At 39.1% G+C, this 24,236-nt stretch overlaps 1 protein-coding gene across 1 annotated transcript in view; it reads right to left on the minus strand.

The window, feature by feature from the left end:
* Positions 1 to 24,236, minus strand: part of LOC124612751 (E3 ubiquitin-protein ligase RNF19A-like) — a 190,608-nt gene that overhangs the window by 86,776 nt on the left and 79,596 nt on the right. The window contains exons 5-8 of the mRNA XM_047141145.1: positions 23,654 to 23,768; positions 21,405 to 21,595; positions 4,261 to 4,405; positions 3,961 to 4,097 (exon numbers count right to left, since the gene is read on the minus strand). Of these exons, the coding sequence (XP_046997101.1) occupies positions 3,961 to 4,097; positions 4,261 to 4,405; positions 21,405 to 21,595; positions 23,654 to 23,768 (588 nt within the window). The remainder of the gene's footprint in view (positions 1 to 3,960; positions 4,098 to 4,260; positions 4,406 to 21,404; positions 21,596 to 23,653; positions 23,769 to 24,236) is intronic.

Raw genomic sequence — 24,236 nt, forward strand, 5'->3', positions numbered from 1 at the left:
GATACCCCGTCATATCCATGAGAGTTCTTGGTCTTTAGTGATTTAATTATTAACTCAAGCTCCCTCTTGTCAGTATCATGGAGGAGCATTTCAGGTAACAGTCTCGGAACACTTTTTTCTAAGAGCGCTATATGATTCCCTGTTGGGACTAGGTTTCCATTTAGTTCACCTGCTATATTCAGAAAGTGATTATTAAGTACTGTACATATATGCGACTTATCAGCAACACGGACATCCCCACTACGCACTGATTCTATATCCTCGACCTGTCTCTGCAGACCAGCCACTTCCTTTACGACTGACCATATGGTTTTAATTTTATCCTGAGACTTAGCTATTCTATCTGCATACCACATACTTTTTGCCTTCCTAATAACTTTTTTAAGCACCTTACAATACTGTTTGTAATGGGCTGCTGCATTTAGATTTTGACTGTTTCTAACGTTTTGATATAATTGCCACTTTGTTCTACAAGATATTCTTATCCCTTTAGTAAGCCACCCAGGCTGCCTGTTCGTGCTAGTACCCTGTTTTGAACGTTCTAACGGAAAGCAACTTTCAAAGAGCACGAGAAAAGTCTTGAGGAAAGCATTATATTTATCGTCTACTGTATCAGCACTATAAACATCTTGCCAATCTTGTTCCTTGATAAGGTTTACAAAAGTCTGTACAGCAACTGGATCAGCTTTCCTAAAAAGTTGGTAACTATATTTAACATGTGTTGAAGCACAAAAATCTTTTAGACTTAAAATTTGTGCATCATGATCTGAAAGGCCATTCACCTTTTTGCTAACAGAATGCCCTTCTAATAATGACGAATGAACAAAAATATTGTCTATGGTTGTTCTACTGTTCCCTTGCACTCTCGTTGGAAAGAATACGGTTTGCATAAGATTATATGAATTAAGGAGGTCTACCAGCATCCTTTTCCTTGCACAATCACTTATACAATTAATATTGAAGTCACCACATATAACTAACTTTTTGTATTTCCTATAAAGTGAACCAAGAACCTCCTCTAGCTTTAGCAAAAATGTTGTGAAATCGGAGTCTGGGGATCTATAAATAACAACAGTAAGAAGTTTAGCTCCACTAAATTTAACCACACCTGCACAACATTCAAACACCTTTTCAGTGCAGTACTTTGAAACATCAATTGACTCAAATGGGATACCGTTTTTCACATACATGGCTACTCCCCCACACCGCAAAGAGCTCCTAGAAAAGCTGCCAGCCAACCTGTATCCTGGTAAAGGAAGCCTCTGAATTATCTCCTTATTTAAGAGGTGTTCAGATATACCAATAATTTCAGAGTCAACATCTATAAGCAGTTCACTAACTTTATCTCGAATACCTTGTATATTTTGATGAAATATACTAATTCCCTCATTAATCGGATACCCAAGCTTTGTAGAAAGTGGTTTCTTTGTTAGAGAGACTTCCCTTAAGCAGGAATACCTATCAGCTGACTTCAATCTAAAAAAGGTACAGCTCTAACACCCACAACTACCGGAATTTTCCCATGAGTGATCCCACCACCCCCACCTATGCTGTCACCTATAAGTTTTGCCAACCTCCCCTTCCCATACCTGTTGAGGTGCAGGCCATGTCTAGTGAAACCCGTCCTACTGATAGACTCCACCGACACCACTGAAATGTGACTCATGCCTTCTGTCATCAGCGCACCCCCAAGTCTCATGTTATTACGCCTGACGGCTATATTAAGATGAGGCCGATCGTGACGCTGAAACAGTTCCACGAAATGCACATTCGTGTTGCCAGTCTGAGTGGCTATCTTTTCCAGGTCACCAGAATGCAAGAACTCAAGCACAATGCTACAGAAGGCTGGGAGGGCACAGGAGCTTAGCTGACAACTACAACATGGTGGGAAGGGGAATGGTGAGCAGGCAAGAAATTTCGTTTTGCTGCCAACCATGGGAACCTACAACGCATATTTAGGCTTTTTATGAACAGCTATTATGTTTAAACTGCAGTTTACCTGAATCCATTTGTACTCAGAATCAAATCTGACTTTAAAATTGGACAAATACTGAACAGTAGTGTCGTAAGTCTAGACCGAGGCCAGTGGCATACTTATTTGTTTTGAGCAGCAATGTTGCTGATGATCGCCGTGAGGTATGATGCAAATGATAGGGAGTGTGTCAGGTGTTGGTTTTACACAGCCGATGAGAGAGCGGCAGACAGATGATACGTTTTTGTAGTAAAAGACAATGTAATGTTCTCATATCAGTAGAAGACAAACTCTGCTCTAGGTTCCAAAAAGTTGCAACATATTCGGAAGAAACAGCCAAATATTTGTGACAACAAAGATGTAAGTTTCACAGATGCCCTGTTATGACAGTGATGATTAAAAATAGTGGTACGACAGGAGACTGGCTAAACTAATGAGGCAGTGAAGATAAAAATTGACGTAAACCGTTTCTTTTTATTTTATTTCTCCTTTTACCATCAAAATTCTGATAACCAATAAATGGCATAAGTTTAGAATAGGTGTAATGGTAACTTTTTAGGCAGATACCTAATGCCAGTAAAAGTTCATAATTTTGATTAGTTAGAATATGTTAAAAAATAAATTTTCCTTAAGGAGCTTCTAAAAAAAAAAACTGCACTGTTTTACCCAGAGAAAAAAAAAAAAACAGTCAAAACATATGAACTACATAAACACACCAAACATGCAGTAACATCTTCAGTTTAATGAAGGCAGTAACAGCAAAGGCAGACCAACCCTTCAAAATCTTGTGTTGCATGTTTTGGCCACTAAATGAACAATGCTGGATTAAAAAATAACTTTGTACAGTGCACAATTTTACAACCTGATGACAAGTCAACACTGTTGCACATGTAAAAAACTGAACTAAATCTAAGAGGATCCATTACATGACACCAACCACTTTCATATGTTGAGATTGAGTACTCAGAAAGTAAAATCAATTCATCAACTCATGACTAACACATCAATCAATGAATTACAGCATTCTGTCTGGGTGCTGGGAGAAATTGTTCAAGTACTTTTGTAGCAAACTGCTTCTTAGGATGATGGTTGGTTGTTAACCATGATTCTACAAATGAAACACATACGGTAGGGTAGGTTTGCATCAGCTTTTATAATTCTGCTAGTGGAAATGGTAACAGTTACTGCCCCCCCCCCCCCCTTTGGGGGGGGGCGGGGGGTCAGACACCTTCAAATTTGCCATAATTTTTCATGTTTCCCTTTTCCTTCTCTTTATTTCCTTCTTTATGAGCTTAGTTGGTTAGAAATCTTTGAGGTGATCCTTAGATTGTAGGTCCAGGTCGGAATATGATCTGTCTATTCTACAGTCTAATGCTTGGTTCTTTCACACATTGTCTTATGTTTGACACGTACTTTGGGGGGGGGGGGGGTGACATTCCACAGAACTCTCTCTCTTATAGTGACACCAAGCAGAAAGAGGAAATAGTATCTCCTTTGAACAATACATTGGTTTAATAGAAGGTTCACATGCTTATAGGCACAGAGGAAGTACTAGCTGCGGTATCAGCAAAATGTAAGAACATTCTCACCTTCACATCCTGTGAAGGATTTATTAACTGTTTCTTATAATCCTCTTTCTTAAAATGAAGATCACTCCAGAGCAAGAGATCATTGGCAAATTACACAAAGAAACAGTTTTCTGAATTGTGTAAGGACAGGTCTAACACAACTAACTGAAGACAATTATGCAGATTTATATTATAAAAGGTCTCCACTAACCTGAACCAAAAATAACAGGGAGAGAGACTCCATTCTCTTTTAGATGGCTATTTTATATCCAAATTACATAATAACAAAAGACACACCAGCCTGCTTAAAACTATTCAGGCACACAAAAAAATGTATAAAATACATACTTTTATATAAAACACAACAGCAATGACACACTACCTTTCAACACTGTTCTAATAAATTAAGAGTTTCCTTACCTATAATCATTGCTGGAACGGCAATGCCAGCAACAAGACCTATACCAACAGGTGCACCCACTAAAGTCCCCAACTGCCACAAGATCTTCTTTTTCCGGGACCATGGCTTCTTTCCCCAGAATGTACAACCAGAGGGACTGTTTAAAGAATGCATTACATTAATCTTTAAACAATTTAGCATTGTTATAAATAGAATGTTCATTAGTTGAATCATTACATTCAAAAGACATTTACTATTTTAAATAAAGTCAGTATATCATTAATTTATGAAGTAGCTATATGGTCAGCAGCATCACCCACCTCAGATAATGTAAATCACTAATCTCTTTCATGCACAGCCAACAGAATTCAGCACAACACAGTGAACACGTCATATGATTGCATGAGCCATCGTCCATCTTCACTATTAACACTTGACAACGCGGACATGGCTTAATGTCATCACCTGCAATGCAATTTTCATACTTGAGAGTTTGATCACAGCTGTTATTTTCACACATACACACATACACACACACACACACACACACACACACCTAAACTGAAGAATGAGCAGTGCTTTTGGTGGGAAAAATAGCCAAAATAGCCTTTCCCAGAAGAGTGCCTTGTCTTACAGTGTGACTAAAGAGTTAGTTTCTCTTCTAACAATGCTGTGCAACATGTGGTGATGTACAGAGATTCTTTTGATGTGCATTTCTTGCATTAGTTATGTGAGTTCCTACTTCTGTAAGCCATTTCTTGTGTGCAAAATAAGCACTCCCAGCAATGTCTGAGCACTGTGTTGCCACCCATTTAAGAGATGTGCTGTGGAAGGGCAGGTATAACACTGATATACAGTCTTTAGGAGCTCCTAGTGACACAGCTGGGCAGATTGTGGACACCTTCCTGTTCACTTTTCAGTTTACCAACAAACATCAGTAACTTTATTTTATTTATTTTATTTTATTTTTATTTTATCCATATTTTGCAGCTTAAAACGTGTTTTTTGATCTTCACTTTGACATGATTAGGACGAAAATCACATGCTGGACATTCTTTGGTGAACTTTGTTTTAGTTGTTTTATTTTATTTCTCTCTCGATGCTCAGTGTATACTGTATTATAGATATAAAAATTCACCTCATAAGAAGGTAATGAAAGATACTCTAAACAATCAAGTCCACAAAGACACTGAAATCTATATCACAAAGACTATAGAAAATGTGAATAAACTGAGGAGCCAGAAAATAAGGGAAAGTATGATTTAATGTAACAGGAAGTAAGTACCTTGGACTTCAGAAAGGCGAAGGGGAATACCAAATGGATGACATAAGATGAGAAAGGTAATGAAATTGCAGAAAATCAAGGAGTAATAAATGAATAGAAGAGATACGTAGAAGAATTGTGAGTGGCAAGAAGTCACACAGATGCTTTCCATATGAAAGTAATTACTCAATGAGGACAAAGGATTTCCAAACATTATGGAAGAAGTTGAGATGGCAGTTAAGAAGACCAAGTGTGGAAAAGCAAATGGTGGAGACAGGATTCCAAATTAAGTAACCAAAGAAAAATTTGAAATACTGAACGTATAGTAACACTTATGTGCTAGATGAGTGACCTGATGACATCACAAAAACAGTGATGTGTTGATACTGAAGAAAATAAATGTCACAGATGTAAACAATGTATGTTTGATACCTCATCTGGCAATAATTCTAAGAATAATGAACAGGCAATAGCAATCAAAAGTTGAGAAAGGACTGGAAATAAAACCATTTGTCTTCAGAAAGGACAAAGGTTGATGAGATGCAACTGGACAGTTATCCAATAACTGGGGAAAGATATTTAGAAAGAAGTAGGGAAGTTTGTGCAGGTTTTGTTGACTTGGAAAAGCTTTCAACAGAGTTCACGTGATTTGCTGACAAAATGGTATCACTGAGCAAAAATAAAAAGACGAGTGACGTTATGTTAGAGGAGGAGAAGACTGACAAACTTAGGTAAGTACATTTAATTTACACACTTTCCGTATGTTGCTGCTCAAAGAGTTTTCCAATTCAAAAAGCCTTTCAAGCTCAGTTAATATAGTCACTTTACCAATTTGTTTACACTATAAGATTTTGGGTACCACATATTACAATGTACCTTGCAGTATCATATCTTTTGCAGATAAAGATACTGTAAAATATTCCTACAGGCAGAAACTGCTGCTCACGATTGCAAAGAGGAATGAAGAACAGTTTCAGCAGCTGAGGAAGTTTCCTTCCAAGAATTTCCAGTTTATGGTTGGTCTTGGCATAAAAGAATACATACTCATCAGTTTTGAACAAATATAAATATTTTTTTTTTTTTTTTTTTCAAGTGGGCTTTTACTGAAAGGCGGTTAGCCCCGTTACTTTGAATTCACTTTTTCACTGTCTTCAATTCTCTCTCTCTCTCTCTCTCTCTCTCTCTCTCTCTCTCTCTCTCTCTCTCATATATATATATATATATATATATATATATATATATATATATATATCAAAAAACAAAGATGTAGTGAGTTACCAAATGAAAGTGCTGGCAGGTCGACAGACACACAAACATACACACAAAATTCAAGCTTTCGCAACAAACTGTTGCCTCATCAGGAAAGAGGGAAGGAGAGGGAAAGATGAAAGGATGTGGGTTTTAAGGGAGAGGGTAAGGAGTCATTCCAATCCCGGGAGCGGAAAGACTTACCTTAGGGGGAAAAAAGGACGGGTATACACTCACACCCCCCCCCCCCCCCCCCCACACACACACACACACACACACACACACACACACACATATATATCCATCCACACATATACAGACACAAGCAGATTATATATATGAGGGAAACATTCCACGTAGGAAAAATATATCTAAAAACAAAGATGATGTGACTTACCAAATGAAAGTGCTGGCAGGTCGACAGACACCTGTCGACCTGCCAGCACTTTCATTTGGTAAGTCACATCATCTTTGTTTTTAGATATATACGAGGGCAGTTCAATAAGTAATGCAACACATTTTTTTTCTCGGCCAATTTTGGTTGAAAAAACCGGTAATTTCTTGTGGAATATTTTCAAACATTCCCGCTTCGTCTCGTATAGTTTCATTGACTTCCGACAGGTGGCAGCGCTGTACGGAGCTGTTAAAATGGCGTCTGTAACGGATGTGCATTGCAAACAACGGGCAGTGATCGAGTTTCTTTTGGCGGAAAACCAGGGCATCTCAGATATTCATAGGCGCTTGCAGAATGTCTACGGTGATCTGGCAGTGGACAAAAGCACGGTGAGTCGTTGGGCAAACCGTGTGTCATCATCGCCGCAAGGTCAAGCAAGACTGTCTGATCTCCCGCGTGCGGGCCGGCCGTGCACAGCTGTGACTCCTGCAATGGCGGAGCGTGCGAACACACTCGTTCGAGATGATCGACGGATCACCATCAAACAACTCAGTGCTCAACTTGACATCTCTGTTGGTAGTGCTGTCACAATTGTTCACCAGTTGGAATATTGAAACGTTTGTTCCCGCTGGGTCCCTCGTTGTCTAACCGAACACCATAAAGAGCAAAGGAGAACCATCTGTGCGGAATTGCTTGCTCGTCATGTGGCTGAGGGTGACAATTTCTTGTCAAAGATTGTTACAGGCGATGAAACATGGGTTCATCACTTCGAACCTGAAACAAAACGGCAATCAATGGAGTGGCGCCACACCCACTCCCCTACCAAGAAAAAGTTTAAAGCCATACCCTCAGCCGGTAAAGTCATGGTTACAGTCTTCTGGGACGCTGAAGGGGTTATTCTGTTCGATGTCCTTCCCCACGATCAAACGATCAACTCTGAAGTGTATTGTGCTACTCTTCAGAAATTGAAGAAACGACTTCAGCGTGTTCGTAGGCACAAAAATCTGAACGAACTTCTCCTTCTTCATGACAACGCAAGACCTCACACAAGTCTTCGCACCCGAGAGGAGCTCACAAAACTTCAGTGGACTGTTCTTCCTCATGCACCCTACAGCCCAGATCTCGCACCGTCGGATTTCCATATGTTTGGCCCAATGAAGGACGCAATCCGTGGGAGGCACTACGCGGATGATGAAGAAGTTATTGATGCAGTACGACGTTGGCTCCGACATCGACCAGTGGAATGGTACCGTGCAGGCATACAGGCCCTCATTTCAAGGTGGCGTAAGGCTGTAGCATTGAATGGAGATTATGTTGAAAAATAGTGTTGTGTAGCTAAAAGATTGGGGAATAACCTGGTGTATTTCAATGCTGAATAAAACAACCCCTGTTTCAGAAAATATATATATGAAACCGTCCTCTGCACAGCAGTCATTCAATAATAAACTGAGTGATTACATTAAGGTCAAGAGGCTGCTTGTGACTTTTGCATATACTGGCATTAAACAACTAACATTACTGAAAGATACATCCCTTTTTGATGTGAAGAGAACAGTTAAAAACTATCTTTCTTTCTCTACACTGATCATAGCAACTAAGCTTTTAAGAAACTTTATAAAAATCCCTGCAATCATCCCAGCCTTAATTGGAAAGCACTGTTTTATGTTCTTATAACACTACAGCCTCTCCCAAGGTTATTATGTAACTTACCAAACGAAAGCATTGGTATGTTGATAGACAAACAAACAGACACAAACACACACGCAAAATTCAAGCTTTCGCAACCCATGGTTGCTTCATCAGGAGGCAGCCGTGGGTTGCGAAAGCTTAAATTTTGCGTGTGTGTTTGTGTCTGTCTGTTTGTCTATCAACATACCAACGCTTTCGTTTGGTAAGTTACATCATATTTGTTTTTAGATATATTTTTCCCACGTGGAATGTTTCCCTGAGAGAGAGACACACACACACACACACACACACACACACACACACACACACACACACACACACACACACACACACAGATATCCATGTATTTTTTACAGATATCCATGTATTTTTTGTATGATTCAGTGCTCCCTAAGGCCTTTTATGTGTATCTATATAGGTATCATTCAGTTCAATTTGCCAAAAAACCTATTAGTATTCGTAAACACACATAGAATATTGTAGAAGGATGTACATTATCATTATTGTTAACAGATTGTTGTCATTAACAACATTAAGTACACCATGCCAAATTATATATCAAATCAAGAAACTGAAGTAATAAATGTTTAGCAGCAAATATTAAGAGGCTGTGGAAATGTTGGCATAAATAACTAACACCTCTAATTACCATAATTGCAATTGGCACATTAGTTAACATAAAAAATGTCATTCCAATTCAAATGAAAATAACAATTATAATCCAGTGATGCAAATTCATTCGTAATTCATTTTTACATAATTCATTGTAATTAATGGTGCTTGTAAATTACTCAGATAGTTACACTACCCAAATTTACAAAACTCCGCCATGTAAGGACAACAAGTGTATCTTTAATTTATGTAATATGGCAAAGCACAATGTGTATACTTCAAACTAATGTTAGCAACGAAATTCGTACAATCGCTAATTATGAAAGTAACTTAAAAGCAAAATAATTGTTGAAATCAGATTGTAAATTAATTTTCACACAAAAGACCAAAGATGATGATAAAAAATAATATGTTATTCTACATCATATGTTGTAATCTGTACAAATGTAACAGTAATTAGTTTAGATTAAATTGTTTTTAATCGTAAGTTGTATTTAAAGCGACACAGCGGGACAGCAGAGAGGTCAGTCAGTGAAGTCAGTCAAAGAGGTCAGTCAGTCAGTGTTTTGTTTACGTTAACAGTCCGTGCAATGTTTGGTTGTCAACTAATGTCAATAAATAATGTCCTTCTAGCTTCCACACCAACTCCCACCCCCCCCCCCCCCCCATGGAAAGATTATTATTTAAGGAAGAAGCCAGTAAAAAACTGTTCCATCAAAACAAAAAATATTTGAGGCCTCCTATCCTTGTACCAGCCATAACAAAATGGTGTTCTTTCAGTATTGTATACATTTCAATTTCCTGTTTCACTAGCAAATTGAGTGAGGGAAAAGCAATTGTCTATATGCCTCTCTACGAGGCCTAATATCTCTAGTCCTGTCTTTGTGGGCTTGCGCGAAATGCACATAGGTAGGAGTAGAATCTTTCTACAGTCATCTTCAATGGTTCTCTAAATTTTCCTCAACAGTGTTTTTCAGGAAGATCATCATCTTCCCTCGACAGATTTCCATGGAGCATTTCTGTAACACCCCTTGTTGATCAAACCCATCATAAATAAATCCACTAGCACACCTCTGAATTGCATCGATGTCTTCCTTTAGTCAAGCCTGGTTTGAGATCCCTAACACTGTAGCAGTACTCAAGAATCGATCATGAAAGTGTTCTACAAGCCGTCTCCAGCAAGCTACACTTTTCTAGAATTCTCCCAATAAACCAAAGTTGACCAGTCACCGTAATACCAACCTTTCATACTTGTTCGATTTCACATATCTAAATAGATGAGAAACACACCATTAGTACGGTATTCAACATTACAGGATCTTTTTTCCTACTCATCTGCATTAACTCATATTTCTATATGTTTAGACCAAGCTACCATTTACTACATCAAATATAAATGCTGTCCAAGAGAGATTGTATCCTCCTACAGTCATTTAATGAGAATACCTTTCCATATACTACAACATCATTAGCATAAAGTCGAAACCTGCTGCCCTCTCAGTCTGTCAGATCTTTTACATATATAGGTAACAATAGTAGTGCTATCACACTTCCTGGGGCACATAGTGCTATCACACTTCCTGGGGCACATCTGGAAATAGTCTCATCTTTGATTAATACCTGCTGTCCAGGACAATGTAGAGTTCTATTACTTAAGAATACATCAAGCCAGTCTGGAACCCATTTCTCATGACTGTACCTTCACTAAACAGTATGCCTCTAAAACCAAATTAGAATTCCATCCAGACCAGTAACTTATGTGTTTTCACCTCTTTCAGCTGCTTCTCTAAGCCATGGATGCCTATGACTATGTCCTTCACATGGAAGTCTGCAGAATGATCAAACAACAGTACATTTGTACAATCCTCCTGCATGAAAGACATGTTGTTGTTGTTGTTGTTGTTGTTGTTGTTGTTGTGGTCTTCAGTCCTGAGACTGGTTTGATGCAGCTCTCCATGCTACTCTATCCCGTCCAAGCTTCTTCATCTCCCAGTACCAACCGCAATCTACATCCTTCTGAATCTGCTTAGTGTATTCATCTCTTGGTCTCCCTCTACGATTTTTACCCTCCATGCTGCCCTCCAATGCTAAATTTGTGATCCCTTGATACCTCAAAACATGTCCTACAAACCGATCCCTTCTTCTAGTCAAGTTGTGCCACAAACTTCTCTTCTCCCCAATCCTGTTCAATACCTCCTCATTAGTTACGTGATCTACCCACCTTATCTTCAGCATTCTTCTGTAGCACCACATTTCGAAAGCTTCTATTCTCTTCTTGTCCAAACTATTTATCGTCCATGTTTCACTTCCATACATGGCTACACTCCATACAAATACTTTCAGAAATGACTTCCTGATACTTAAATCTATACTCGATGATAACAAATTTCTCTTCTTCAGAAACGATTTCCTTGCCATTGCCAGTCTACATTTTATATCCTCTCTACTTCGACCATCATCAGTTATTTTACTCCCTAAATAGCAAAACTCCTTTACTACTTTGTCTCATTTCCTAATATAATTCCCTCTGCATCACCCGATTTAATTTGACTACATTCCATTATCCTCGTTTTGCTTTAGTCGATGTTCATCTTATACCCTCCTTTCAAGACACTGTCCATTCTGTTCAACTGCTCTTCCAAGTCCTTTGCTGTCTCTGACAGAATTACAATGTCATCGGTGATCCTCAAAGTTTTTATTTCTTCTCCATGAATTTTAATACCTACTCCGAATTTTTCTTTTGTTTCCTTTACTGCTTGCTCAATATACAGATTGAATAACATCGGGGAGAGGCTACAACCCTGTCTCACTCCTTTCCCAACCACTGCTTCCCTTTCATGCCCCTTGACTTTTATAACTGCCATCTGATTTCTGTACAAATTGTAAATAGCCTTTCGCTCCCTGTATTTTATACCTGCCACCTTCAGAATTTGAAAGAGAGAATTCCAGTTAACATTGTCAAAAGCTTTCTCTAAGTCTACAAATGCTAGAAACGTAGGTTTGCCTTTTCTTAATCTTTCTTCTAAGATAAGTCGTAAGGTTAGTATTGCCTCACGTGTTCCAACATTTCTACGGAATCCAAACTGATCTTCCCCGAGGTCCGCTTCTACCAGTTTCTCCATTCGTCTGCAAAGAATTCGCGTTAGTATTTTGCAGCTGTGACTTATTAAACTGATAGTTCGGTAATTTTCACGTCTGTCAACACCTGCTTTCTTTGGGATTGGAATTATTATATTCTTCTTGAAGTCTGAGGGTATTTCGCCTGTCTCATACATCTTGCTCACCAGATGGTAGAGTTCTGTTATGACTGGCTCACCCAAGGCCATCAGTAGTTCTAATGGAATGTTGTCTACTCCCGGGGCCTTGTTTCGACTCAGGTCTTTCAGTGCTCTGTCAAACTCTTCACGCAGTATCTTATCTCCCATTTCGTCTTCATCTACATCCTCTTCCATTTCCATAATATTGTCCTAAAGTACATCTCCCTTGTATAAACACTCTATATACTCCTTCCACCTTTCTGCCTTCCCTTCCTTGCTTAGAACTGGGTTGGCATCTGAGCTCTTGATATTCATACAAGTGGTTCTCTTCTCTCCAAAGGTCTCTTTAATTCTCCTGTAGGCAGTATCTATCTTACCCCTAGTGAGACAAGCCTCTACATCCTTACATTTGTCCTCTAGCCATCCCTGCTTAGCCATTTTGCACTTCCTGTCGATCTCATTTTTGAGACGTTTGTATTCCTTTTTGCCTGATTCATTTACTGCATTTTTATATTTTCTCCTTTCATCAATTAAATTCAATATTTCTTCTGTTACCCAAGGATTTCTATTAGCCCTCGCCTTTTTACCTACTTCATCTCTCAGAGCTACCCATTCTTCTTCTACTGTATTTCTTTCCCCCATTCCTATCAATTGTTCCCTTATGCTCTCCCTAAAACTCTCTACAACCTCTGGTTCTTTCAGTTTATCCAGGTCCCATCTCCTTAGATTCCCACTTTTTTGCAGTTTCTTCAGTTTCAATCTGCAGTTCATAACCAATAGATTGTGGTCAGAATCCACATCTGCCCCTGGAAATGTCTTACAATTTAAAACCTGGTTCCTAAATCTCTGTCTTACCATTATATAATCTATCTGATACCTTTTAGTATCTCCAGGATTCTTCCAGGTATACAACCTTCTTTTATGATTCTTGAATCAAGTGTTAGCTATGATTAAGTTATGCTCTGTGCAAAATTCTACAAGGCGGCTTCCTCTCTCATTTCTTCCCCTCAATCCAAATTCACCTACTATGTTTCCTTCTCTCCCTTTTCCTACTGACGAATTCCAGTGTCCCATGACTATTAAATTTTCGTCTCCCTTCACTACCTGAATAATTTCTTTTATCTCGTCATACATTTCATCAATTTCTTCATCATCTGCAGAGCTAGTTGCCATATAAACTTGTACTACTGTAGTAGGCATGGGCTTTGTGTCTATCTTGGCCACAATAATGTGTTCACTATGCTGTTTGTAGTAGCTAACCCGCACTCCTATTTTTTTATTCATTATTAAACCTACTCCTGCATTACCCCTATTTGATTTTGTATTTATAACCCTGTACTCACCTGACCAAAAGTCTTGTTCCTCCTGCCACCGAACTTCACTAATTCCCACTATATCTAACTTTAACCTATCCATTTCCCTTTTTAAATTTTCTAACCTACCTGCCCGCTTAAGGGATCTGACATTCCACGCTCCGATCCATAGAACGCCAGTTTTCTTTCTCCTGATAACGACGTCCTCTTGAGTAGTCCCCGCCCGGAGATCCGAATGGGGGACTATTTTACCTCCGGAATATTTTACCCAAGAGGACACCATCATCATTTAATCATACAGTAAAGCTGCATGTCCTCGGGAAAAATTACGGCTGCAGTTTCCCCTTGTTTTCAGCCGTTCGCAGTACCAGCACAGCAAGGCCGTTTTGGTTAATGTTACAAGGCCAGATCAGTCAATCATCCAGACTGTTGCCCCTGCAACTACTGAAAAGGCTGCTGCCCCTCTTCAGGAACCACATGTTTGTCTGGCCTCTCAACAGATACCCCTCCGTTGTGGTTGCACCTACGGTACGGCCATCTGTATCGCTGAGGCACGCAAGCCTCCCCACCAACGGCAAGGTCCATGGTTCACGGGGGAAGGGGGGGAGGGGGGGGATGAAAGACATATTAAATGCAAAATCTGACAGATAAGCTTTCCTTTTGCCGTCTTCTCTTGCCACCCAAGGCAGGTCAAGAGTGACTGAATAAAAGCCTTCACCCTGCTTAGTGATTTAACACAGGACCAGAATTTTCTCAGGATCTTAGCAAAGTGTCTTGCTAAGGTATGATGGAGGAAGCAGTTGTATGTTTCATGCAGTGATCTTTCTATGGATACACGAGCTTCTATTAACTTTCGCCTGCTTATCTTTTGGTGTCCTTTTTTGAAGTGAAAATGCAACAATTTCCGTTTTCTTAGCATCCTCCAAATTTTTTTATGAAACCACAGTGGAACTTTTCCATGCTTAATCCACTTACTTGGCGCAACTTTTTTGGAGCATGATTTACCATCATTTCAAAATTTTGCCCTTAATTCCTCTGTGTCCATCATATTGGAACTAAAAAATGATATCCATTCACCATCATCTAAGTAAGAGCCTCACAACTGCTTATTGCTTTTTCTAACAAAAATATTGGGAGATGAAGAACCTTGCACAGGATAGGGTAGCATGGAGAGCTGCATCAAACCAGTCTCAGGACTGAAGACCACAACAACAACAACAACAACAAAAATGCTCTCTTAGCCTTCTTTATACATTTATTAATTATTATTTAGTAACCATCATCGCTATAATGACATGATCACTTATACCTGCCTCTATACTGACACTATCGATAAGGTCACACCTGTTTCCTATATTTCTATTGGATATGGGTTATTGAATTAGCTGCTCTAAACAGTTTCCGGAAACTGTTCAGAACTACTTCACAAGATGTCCATACCACCAGCAATGAATCTCTATACATTCCAGTCAATACTCCGCAGGTTAAAGTTGCCTCCAACCAATACTGCATGACTGCAGTATTTCAGAGCTACCGATCATAAAAATTCTTTGAATGATTCTACAGTAATGGGTGGCTGGTAAAAACCTCTGATGATTAAACTGATTACACCTAGGCTAGTTATTCTCACCCAGATGATTTTGGCACCAGACTCAATTTCGACCTCTATAGACAAAATATTTTTGTCAACTGCAATGAACACCCCATTCTAGGGCATCTAACCTGTAATTCTGATATACACTCCATACCTTATTTAAAACTTCAGAGCTTTCTAATTTGGGTTTCATCCAGCTCTCAAATATGAGTATAATTTGAGTGCAAGAGCTTTGCAGGACTATGGTAAATTCAAGAAATTTGTTATGAATGCTTTGCCAACTTACTGTTAAAATTTTGATATTTGGAATGTCTTTACTTTGTATGCGATATGATTTTGCTAGTGAGCATTTATCAAGTTTATTGCACACCTGACCTATCAAAGGGAGCCCTAAAACCATATACCAAAAAATGCAACAAAGATCATTACAGAATTTATTTCTCCCAATGTTCAGATGGCACTTGCCACAAGCACTGCCAGTTAAAACTGATGTTGAGCAATGCAGAAACAGAAAACCGAGAATTATTCGTTGAAGGCCATGTAACTGAACACTGCAAGTCCAGTTTTTTGACGTAAAAAAGGGAGATAGTGTAGGAAACCCAAAAAACTATGAGGAAACTAAGTTACACTGAAGTAAAGGGATCGTGATTCTCCAGTGCTACAAAACTGTTGAAAATAGCAATAAGTGACATGTAATGACAGTGGCTATGCCACAGAGGAAGGTCATACCATCACATGAGGGTGTAGATATGGCCAAGTATTGGGGAATCTGACAATGTGCAATGCGACGCAAGAGGGTGAGTGAGAAGTAATGGAATATGTCGACAGAGGGTGCAAAAGTGATGACGAGGTAATATTGGTATATTTTTAAAGTGAAGGCTGGGAAGTGTTACAAAAACAGGAATGTCTAGATAGAAGAAATAGCACCTAGGTCATGTAACAAAACCATTGTACAAACAATGACACAATTATTCCAATACTATAAGAATTGCCAAGATGAACTTATTTAAAAATCATTCTGACAGAACGGCAATAATTTCTGTTTATGAAATAGTTCCCAAAATCCACTTTACAAATGTAGCAACTTTTACACCCTCTATTGACATATTCCATTACATCTCATTTGGCATCTAGCAGTGCACTGCCCAACGTCAGTTTTCCCCAACAATTGGCTTTATCTACCCCCAAAAGGGTCAGATGTACACTGCACATCAGAGGCTGCCATTCAGGTACCCGACTGTGTGTGGGGGTGTACACAATGAGTTTTTAGGTTAGGTTTACAATAGCTGCAGGAAATCCACAGGTATCAGTGTAAGATCAAATGACGAGCCTCTCATAGGTGAGAGTATTAAAATCCTAATGGTAAGCTGGAGAAGCATTCACAACAGTGTGCCAGAGTTTGAAGTGCTCATGAAAAGCAGTGAAGCTTACACAACACTAGGTACAGAAGGCTGGTTGAAACCTGAAATTGATAGCAGTGAGGTTTCAGTGGAAAATTTAAGTATATATTGCTAGGATAGGCAAATCTGAAGTGGGGGTGGTGTATTTGTCACAGTAGACTAGAAATTTAAACCTACCACGGTAGCAACTGAAGCTGCTTGTGAGATTGTTTGGGAAAGACTCAGTATCAGATGTGGGCATAAAATGATAACTGGATCCTTTTATCATCCACCAGACTCATCTCCTGATGTAACCAAAAACTACAGAGCAGACCTCAGTTCATTATTACGTAAGTTCTCCAATCATACTGTAATCATCAATGGAGACTTTAATCAACCAGCAATTAACTGGGAAAATTACTATTTTGTTAGTGATGGGCATAAGACAACATGTGAAACTTTACTAAATGCCTTCTCTGGAAACTAGCTGCAACAGGTAGTTAGGAACCACACTCATGATGGATCTAATGGTAATAAATAGACCTGACCCCTTTGTGGATGGTCACATTGAAACTGTTATCAGTGACCATGACACGGTTGTGGAACAATGATCACCAAGGTACAAAGTACATCCAAGTCACGTCATATCTCAATGAGGAACTTGAAACTTTCAGCACAGAGCAGGAGCATGTAGACGAACTACACACATCAAAAAAAGTTTTGCATCATCCCAGTTCCCAGATCTCCTGAAGACATTGACTGTGGATATTGTACCACAGACACAGTCCCTTTGACTGTCCATAGATGTCATTAAACCCACCCAAAGATGTAAGTAACCATTCATGAGCAGCGCCTATTAGATGGAGGGCATCCAACAGCTAATCAGTTCCAGTCATTCCACCAGGAAGGAGGTACACACACAGCTCGTGTAGTCTGTAGTTCAACCATGCCTAGATGGTCAATATCACAGTTCGATCACGTCCACATTGTTACTTTGTGCCAGGAAGGGTTCTCAACAAGTGAAGTGGCCAGGCATCTCCGAGTGAACCAAAGTGATGTTCGGACATGTAGGAGATACAGAGAGACAGGAACTGTCGATGATATGCCTCGCTCAGGCCGCCCAAGGGCAGTGGACGATCACTACCTACAGATTATGGCTTGGAGGAACCCTGACAGCAACATCACCATGTTGAATAATGGTTCTTGTGCAGCCACAGGACGTCGTGTTATGATTCAAACTGTGTGCAACAGGTTGCATGACTCCCAACGTCCATGGCAAGTTCCATCTTTGTAACAACAACACCATGCAGCACAGTACAGATAGACCCAACAACACGCAGAATACACTGCTCAGGATCGGCATCATGTTCTCTTCACTGATAAGTGTCGCATATGCCTCCAATGAGACAGTCGTCGGAGATATGTTTCGAGGCAATTCGGTCAGGCTGAATGCCTTAGACACACTGTCCAGCAAGTACAACAAGATGGAGGTTCCCTGCTGTTCTGGGATGGCATTATGTGAGGCCAACGTATGCCGCTGGTGGTCATGGAAGGCGCCGTAATGGTTGTACGCTACGTGAATGCCATTCTCCAACCGATAGTGCAACCATATTGGCATCATATTGGCGAGGCATTCGTCTTCATGGATGACAATTCATGCCCCATCGTGCACATCTTGTGAATGACTTCCTTCAGGATAATGACATCGCTCGACTAGAGTGGCCAGCATGTTCTCCTGGACATGAACCCTATCAAATATGCCTGGGATAGATTGAAAAGGGCTGTTTATGGACAACGTGACCCACAAACCACTCTGAGGGATCCACGCTGAACCGCCGTTGAAGAGTGGGACAATCTGGACTAACAGTGCCTTGATGAACTTCTGGATAGTATGCCACGATGAATGCAGGCATACATCAATGCAAGAGGACGTGTTACTGGGTATTAGAGGTACCGGTGTGTACAGCAATCTGGACCATCAACTCTGAAGGCCTCGCTGTATGGTGTTACAACATGCAATGTGTGGTTTTCATGAGCAATATAAAAGGCAGAAATGATGTGTATGTTGATCTCTATTCCAATTTTCCGTACAGGTTCCGGAACTCTCAGAACCGAGGTGATGCAAAACTTTTTTGATGTGTGTACATGTAATGGTTGAAGTTTAAAGAGTATGTGACCACATACTGGACAGATATAGACCCAGTAGAACAATCCATAATGGGAAGGAACCTCCATGGAATACAGTCACTGTAAAGAAACTTCAAAAGAAACAGAGATTAATGCATAACAGCTGTAAATCAAAGTTTAGCGCTAAGACAGACATATGCCAAATGAAACATGTTCAGCTGCGAAGTGAGCAGTGCGTGATGCCTTCAATGACTACTGGAGCAGAATATTGTCAAATGATCTTTCACAGGACCCAAATAAATGCTACTCATGTGTAAAAGCTTTTAGTGGCACCAAAGCTAGTGTCCAGTCCCTCGTGAATGAGACAGAACCGAAACTGAGGGTAACAAAGAAAAAGCTGAAATATTTAACTCCATTTTCAAATGTTCCTTTACGAAGGAAAACCCAGGAGAATTGCCCCAATTTAATCCTTGTACCAGGAAAAGATGAATGAAATAAATATTATTGTCAGTGGTGTTCAGAAAGAGCTGAACAGCCGAAATCATTAAAACTGAATGAAGCTCCAGGGCCCAATGGAATTCCTGTTAGATTCATAACTGAATTTGTGGCTGAGTTAGTCCCTCTTCTAACTATAATCTATCGTAAATCACTGTAATAGAAAACTGTGCCCAGTTTTTGGAAACAAGCTCAGGTCACACCTGTCCAGAAGAAGGGTAGTAGAAGCCGTCCACAAAACTAATGTCGAGTATCCTCGACACTGATTTTTTGTTGTATGTTAGAAGATAATCTGTGCTAAAAAACAAAGGGGTATCTTTAACAGAATGACCTCCTCAATGTCAACCAGCACAGATTCTGAAAACACTGATCATGTGAAACACAACTTGCACTTTTCTCACATTACATATGAAAAGCTTTGGATGAAGGCAACCAGGTAGCTGCAGTATGTCTTGCTTTCCAAAAAGCATTTTACTCAGCACCACACCTACACTTGTTGTCGAAAATACAATCATATCGGATATTAAGCGAAATTTGAGACAGGACTGAGGACTTTTTGGTAGGGAGGACACAGCATGTTACCTTGGATAGAGTGTTATTGTCAGATGTAGAAGTAACTTCGGGAGTACCCCAGGGACATGTGCTGGGATGTTTCTGTTCTGTTTTATATTAATGATCTTGCAGACAGTTTTAATTATAACATCAACAATGCGGTGAAAGATAGATTGCTACATACTGTAAAGAAGACACACCAAGTTGCAAACAGGCACAATTAAAAGACACTCACATGTGGCTTTTGGCGGCAGCGGCGGCGTCCCCCCCCCCCCCCCCCCCACACACACACACACACACACACACACACACACACACAACCAATTCCAGCATCTCAGGCTTGTGTGTGTGTGTGTGTGTGTGTGTGTGTGTGTGTGTGTGTGTGTGTGTGTGTGCGCGTGTGTTTACTGACGAAGGCTGTCGCTGAAAGCTACATGTGAATGCCTTTTAATTGTACCTGTCTGCAACTTCAAATGTTTCTTTACAATAAGTAGCAATCTATTTTTCCCACATTGTCAATATTCCTACCTTTTAGGCTTTCTGCAGATGATACAGGTATCTATAATGAAGAACTATCCGAAAGAAACTGCATAAATATTCAGACAGATCTTGATAAGGTTTCAAAGTGGTGCAAAGATTGACAGCTTGTTTTTAAAGATCACAAAATGAAAAAAAAATGTAGTATGCTATAACTATAATATCAAGGAGTCACTGTTGGTATCAAGCAACTCGTACAAATACCAGGGTGTAACACTTTGTAGGGATATAAAATCGAATGATCGCATCAGCTCAGTCATGGATAAAGCAGGTGGTAGACTTCAGTTTATTGGTAGAATTCCAAGGAAGTGCAATGAGTCTACAAAGGAGATCGCTTACAAATCATTCATGCAACCCAATCTAGAATATTGCTCATGAGTGTGGGACCCACACCAAAGAGCATTAACAAGGGACATTGAACACACACAGAGAAGGGCAGCACGAATGGTCACACATCTGTTTAATCTGCGGAAAAGTGTCAGAGATACTGCTAGAACTGAACTGGAAGACTCTTCAAGATATACATAAACTATCCCAAGTATGTTTATTAAAGTTTCAAAGGCCTGCTTTAAAGGACGACTCTAGGAATTTACTAGAAGCTGTTATGTATCTCTCACATAGGAATCCTGAGTGTAAGATTAGAGTAATTACTGCACACACAAAAGCATTCAAACACTCATTCCTCCTACGCTCCATACATGAATGGTACGAGAAGGAACCCATACAATGGAACATACCCTCTGCCATGGACCTCACAGTGATTTAAAAGAGTACAGATGTAGATGTAGATATGGACTGAGTAAAGGCCTTTCAAGTTGACATATGTTGAAGAAAAACTAGAGCATTCAGAAACATATCACCAACTTTTGCAATTTAGTTATTGGAAAACATACGAAGAAAGTTTTAAAAGAGTGCACCACTTACAAAACTTTCTCATAATATGAAACTGAACATTAGATTAATACTGTGTACTATAGTCCAAAATGTGTCATACAGAACTTACGATGTTGTGAATCCTGGCTGAAGCTAATAGAAGATGAGCGGACGTTAGGCGACCGTTGTGCTCTTGCTGCATCACAAGTCTGATTAGGATGCCACTCAGCCTTACAGTGGTAACAGAAATACGCATCACAGCCAGGTCTTTCACACTTTATTTTTGGGCAACTGGCACAACCAGTTGCTATCACAGCAAAACTGAAAGAAAGAATGATATACATTTGGCAATAAGTTTAAATAGAAAAAATAAATTTTTAATTTGGTAGCCATAACTAAAAAGGCCACTAAAACATGTGTAAAAGAATACTAACTCTCAAATTTTTTTGTGTGAACATAAAAAAATGACAGCAAATGATAAAGTTACATACTCTCTAACCCTTCTGTATTTTCCAGCTGCAAAATAGTTTGTCAGATAGAAAGAATGTATGCCACAAAAGGCATAAAAGGAAAAAAAAAGACAAAGCACTTACAAGGATACACCTTTATCATATTTAGTGAAAGCTGAATCGTTCTCATAGGTACAGTCACACTGTCTAAAAAGTGAAAATAAATAAAATTGCATACAAATTCTGGTGTTCACAAGGCATAACACTGCAAACTGTTTTGTTACAATACAATACAGTATGAAATATTATGTAACTACTAATAACTCTGGCAACGTTTTTCAACAACTGCATTTGAGATACCAGGGATATCACTGGTGGGAACACAGTGGCTATAAGGACTAGTGTATTCTTTGTAAATCTAGTGCGGAACTCCAGACTGTTCAAATGAAAGACTATGACTCTCCAATATTCATAAAGGAAACTTGTGGAAGTAGCCTGGCAACAGCAGCTTAAGAAGCACTCAAATTGTTAAGTGCATTTTCTGAATATAAAATAAAAAAGAAATTGTTTAGTATCTGTGATTTCGAGAGCGTCTCAGTTCACACAATTTCATAAATATTTAACAATTTTTGGGAATACTATTTGATGATGTTTTATCTCCACCATATACCAAGTCCAAGGTGGTTACATAACGCAAACCCTAAATCTCAAGACATTTAATCTCTTTTACAGTCATTTGTTTAAAACAGCTATAATTTTCATGAATGTTTCAAAGTACTAATCCATACAGAGCAAAAAATATATGGAAAAAAAAGAATATCTTACATACTTTCATTTACGTACAAAGAGAATCACAAATTTAGGAAACTTCAGAGAGATTGTTTTAACTGATACTGGTAGCTAAATTTGTAACTACGGACTGATAATCTTACCATTTGGTAGTGTTAAAATATTTTGTTGCAATACACTAGCATTAGGGGCACATATTTTGTTGTTGTACAGGAGCCTTAGGAGCAGAAGCAAATGAAATCTAAATATGGCCAGCAGGAAAAAGAAGAAAAATTAATTTCCAACATGACATAATTCTCATTTCAAAGTTAGAAACAAAAAAAAAAAAAAAAAAAAAACATGTAAAACTAAAACACTGAGTAATGGGAATAGCTAGTATCGCTCAAACAATCAAGTGGTCAATATTATCCTTGAAGGTAAAACACAGAGCAAAAGGAAGGGAAGAAGGAAAGGGACAGTTATTTTTGTGGGAGAAAGGAAGAGGAAGAAAGCTACAGGATTAAAGGCAGATGATATCCTCATGATTACTTACACCACCTTTTACCCTTCCTTAGCTACAGTCTGAGACAACTTTGGAAACCCTTCATTCATCTCTTCCAGCGCAGCTGTTGTCGACATTCTAATTTCTGTTGTTAAAAAGCTTGGTTTATAGTTTCTGTGATATTTACAGCATTTTTTATTTATTGGTCAAGCATATTTTTATCAGTTATTTATTAATTAGGTGACTAACTGAAGCTATAAGAACATTTGGCGAAATCTAAAAGCAGAACAGTGCATTCCGACTGAGTTATCATATGTGAACTACATTCTGTTTAATATTCATGCATTATGCACATTTCTCTATTCTTTCCTAGGTCGTAACAGAATGAAGCATGCCACAGATTTGGCAATGACTAATTCCCTGACCTCAACAGAACTGAGCTTGCCGTCCTCCATGCTGATAAACTACTTCCTGGATCACTGAACATTTTGGTCACTATCCTGTCCTACAATGAAATGTATACACATCACTATTTATTGTACTGATTAAACTGAATCACCATTAAAAAGTACCAAGACATTCATTACATGAAAAGGGGATGTACAACTGCTGTTACAAATGCAGCACATCAATGTAACATTCTATGCACACACTACCCACCTGCAGTCTGGTGCTGGACACCAACGGGTATCAGGATCAACAGCCAAAACCCTCCGTACCATGAAGTCTTCATATTTCTCATACAGTGCTTTATCATTGAGAATCATGCGTATGTCTGAAAGAGCACATCATTTGCAATAAATAATCATGAAGGAGAAATACATACTCAAGCAAAACAAAAGTTTTATGTAACGAGAAGAGACGCCTTTTTTGTGGTGGGGGAGAGGGAGGGGGGGGGGGCATTTAGAAGTTACTGGAATAAGTTTACCAAACGGTTGGCTAAGAAAATTTAAATTGTTTGTTTATATTATTATTTTGCTCAAACATGATAAGACTACAAATGAAATCAACCTTTCTGTTTATTATTTTTTATGCTGAGGGTAGAGCATGTCACTCTTCAACAATTTCAAGACATCCTAAAACTTGCTGTTCTGAAAAATGTAGAATTGATGCTGCATAACAGTTTACCTTTTGCAATATGAGGCTAAAAAGTAAGAAATAATTATTTCACCGTAAGTTATGGTGTGCATTTTGGGTTATCTTGATCATGTAATATTCCTCACCCTTGCAGAATAGTCATCCC

This window comes from Schistocerca americana, chromosome 1 (assembly GCF_021461395.2).
Source record: "Schistocerca americana isolate TAMUIC-IGC-003095 chromosome 1, iqSchAmer2.1, whole genome shotgun sequence".
NCBI lineage: Eukaryota > Metazoa > Arthropoda > Insecta > Orthoptera > Acrididae > Schistocerca > Schistocerca americana.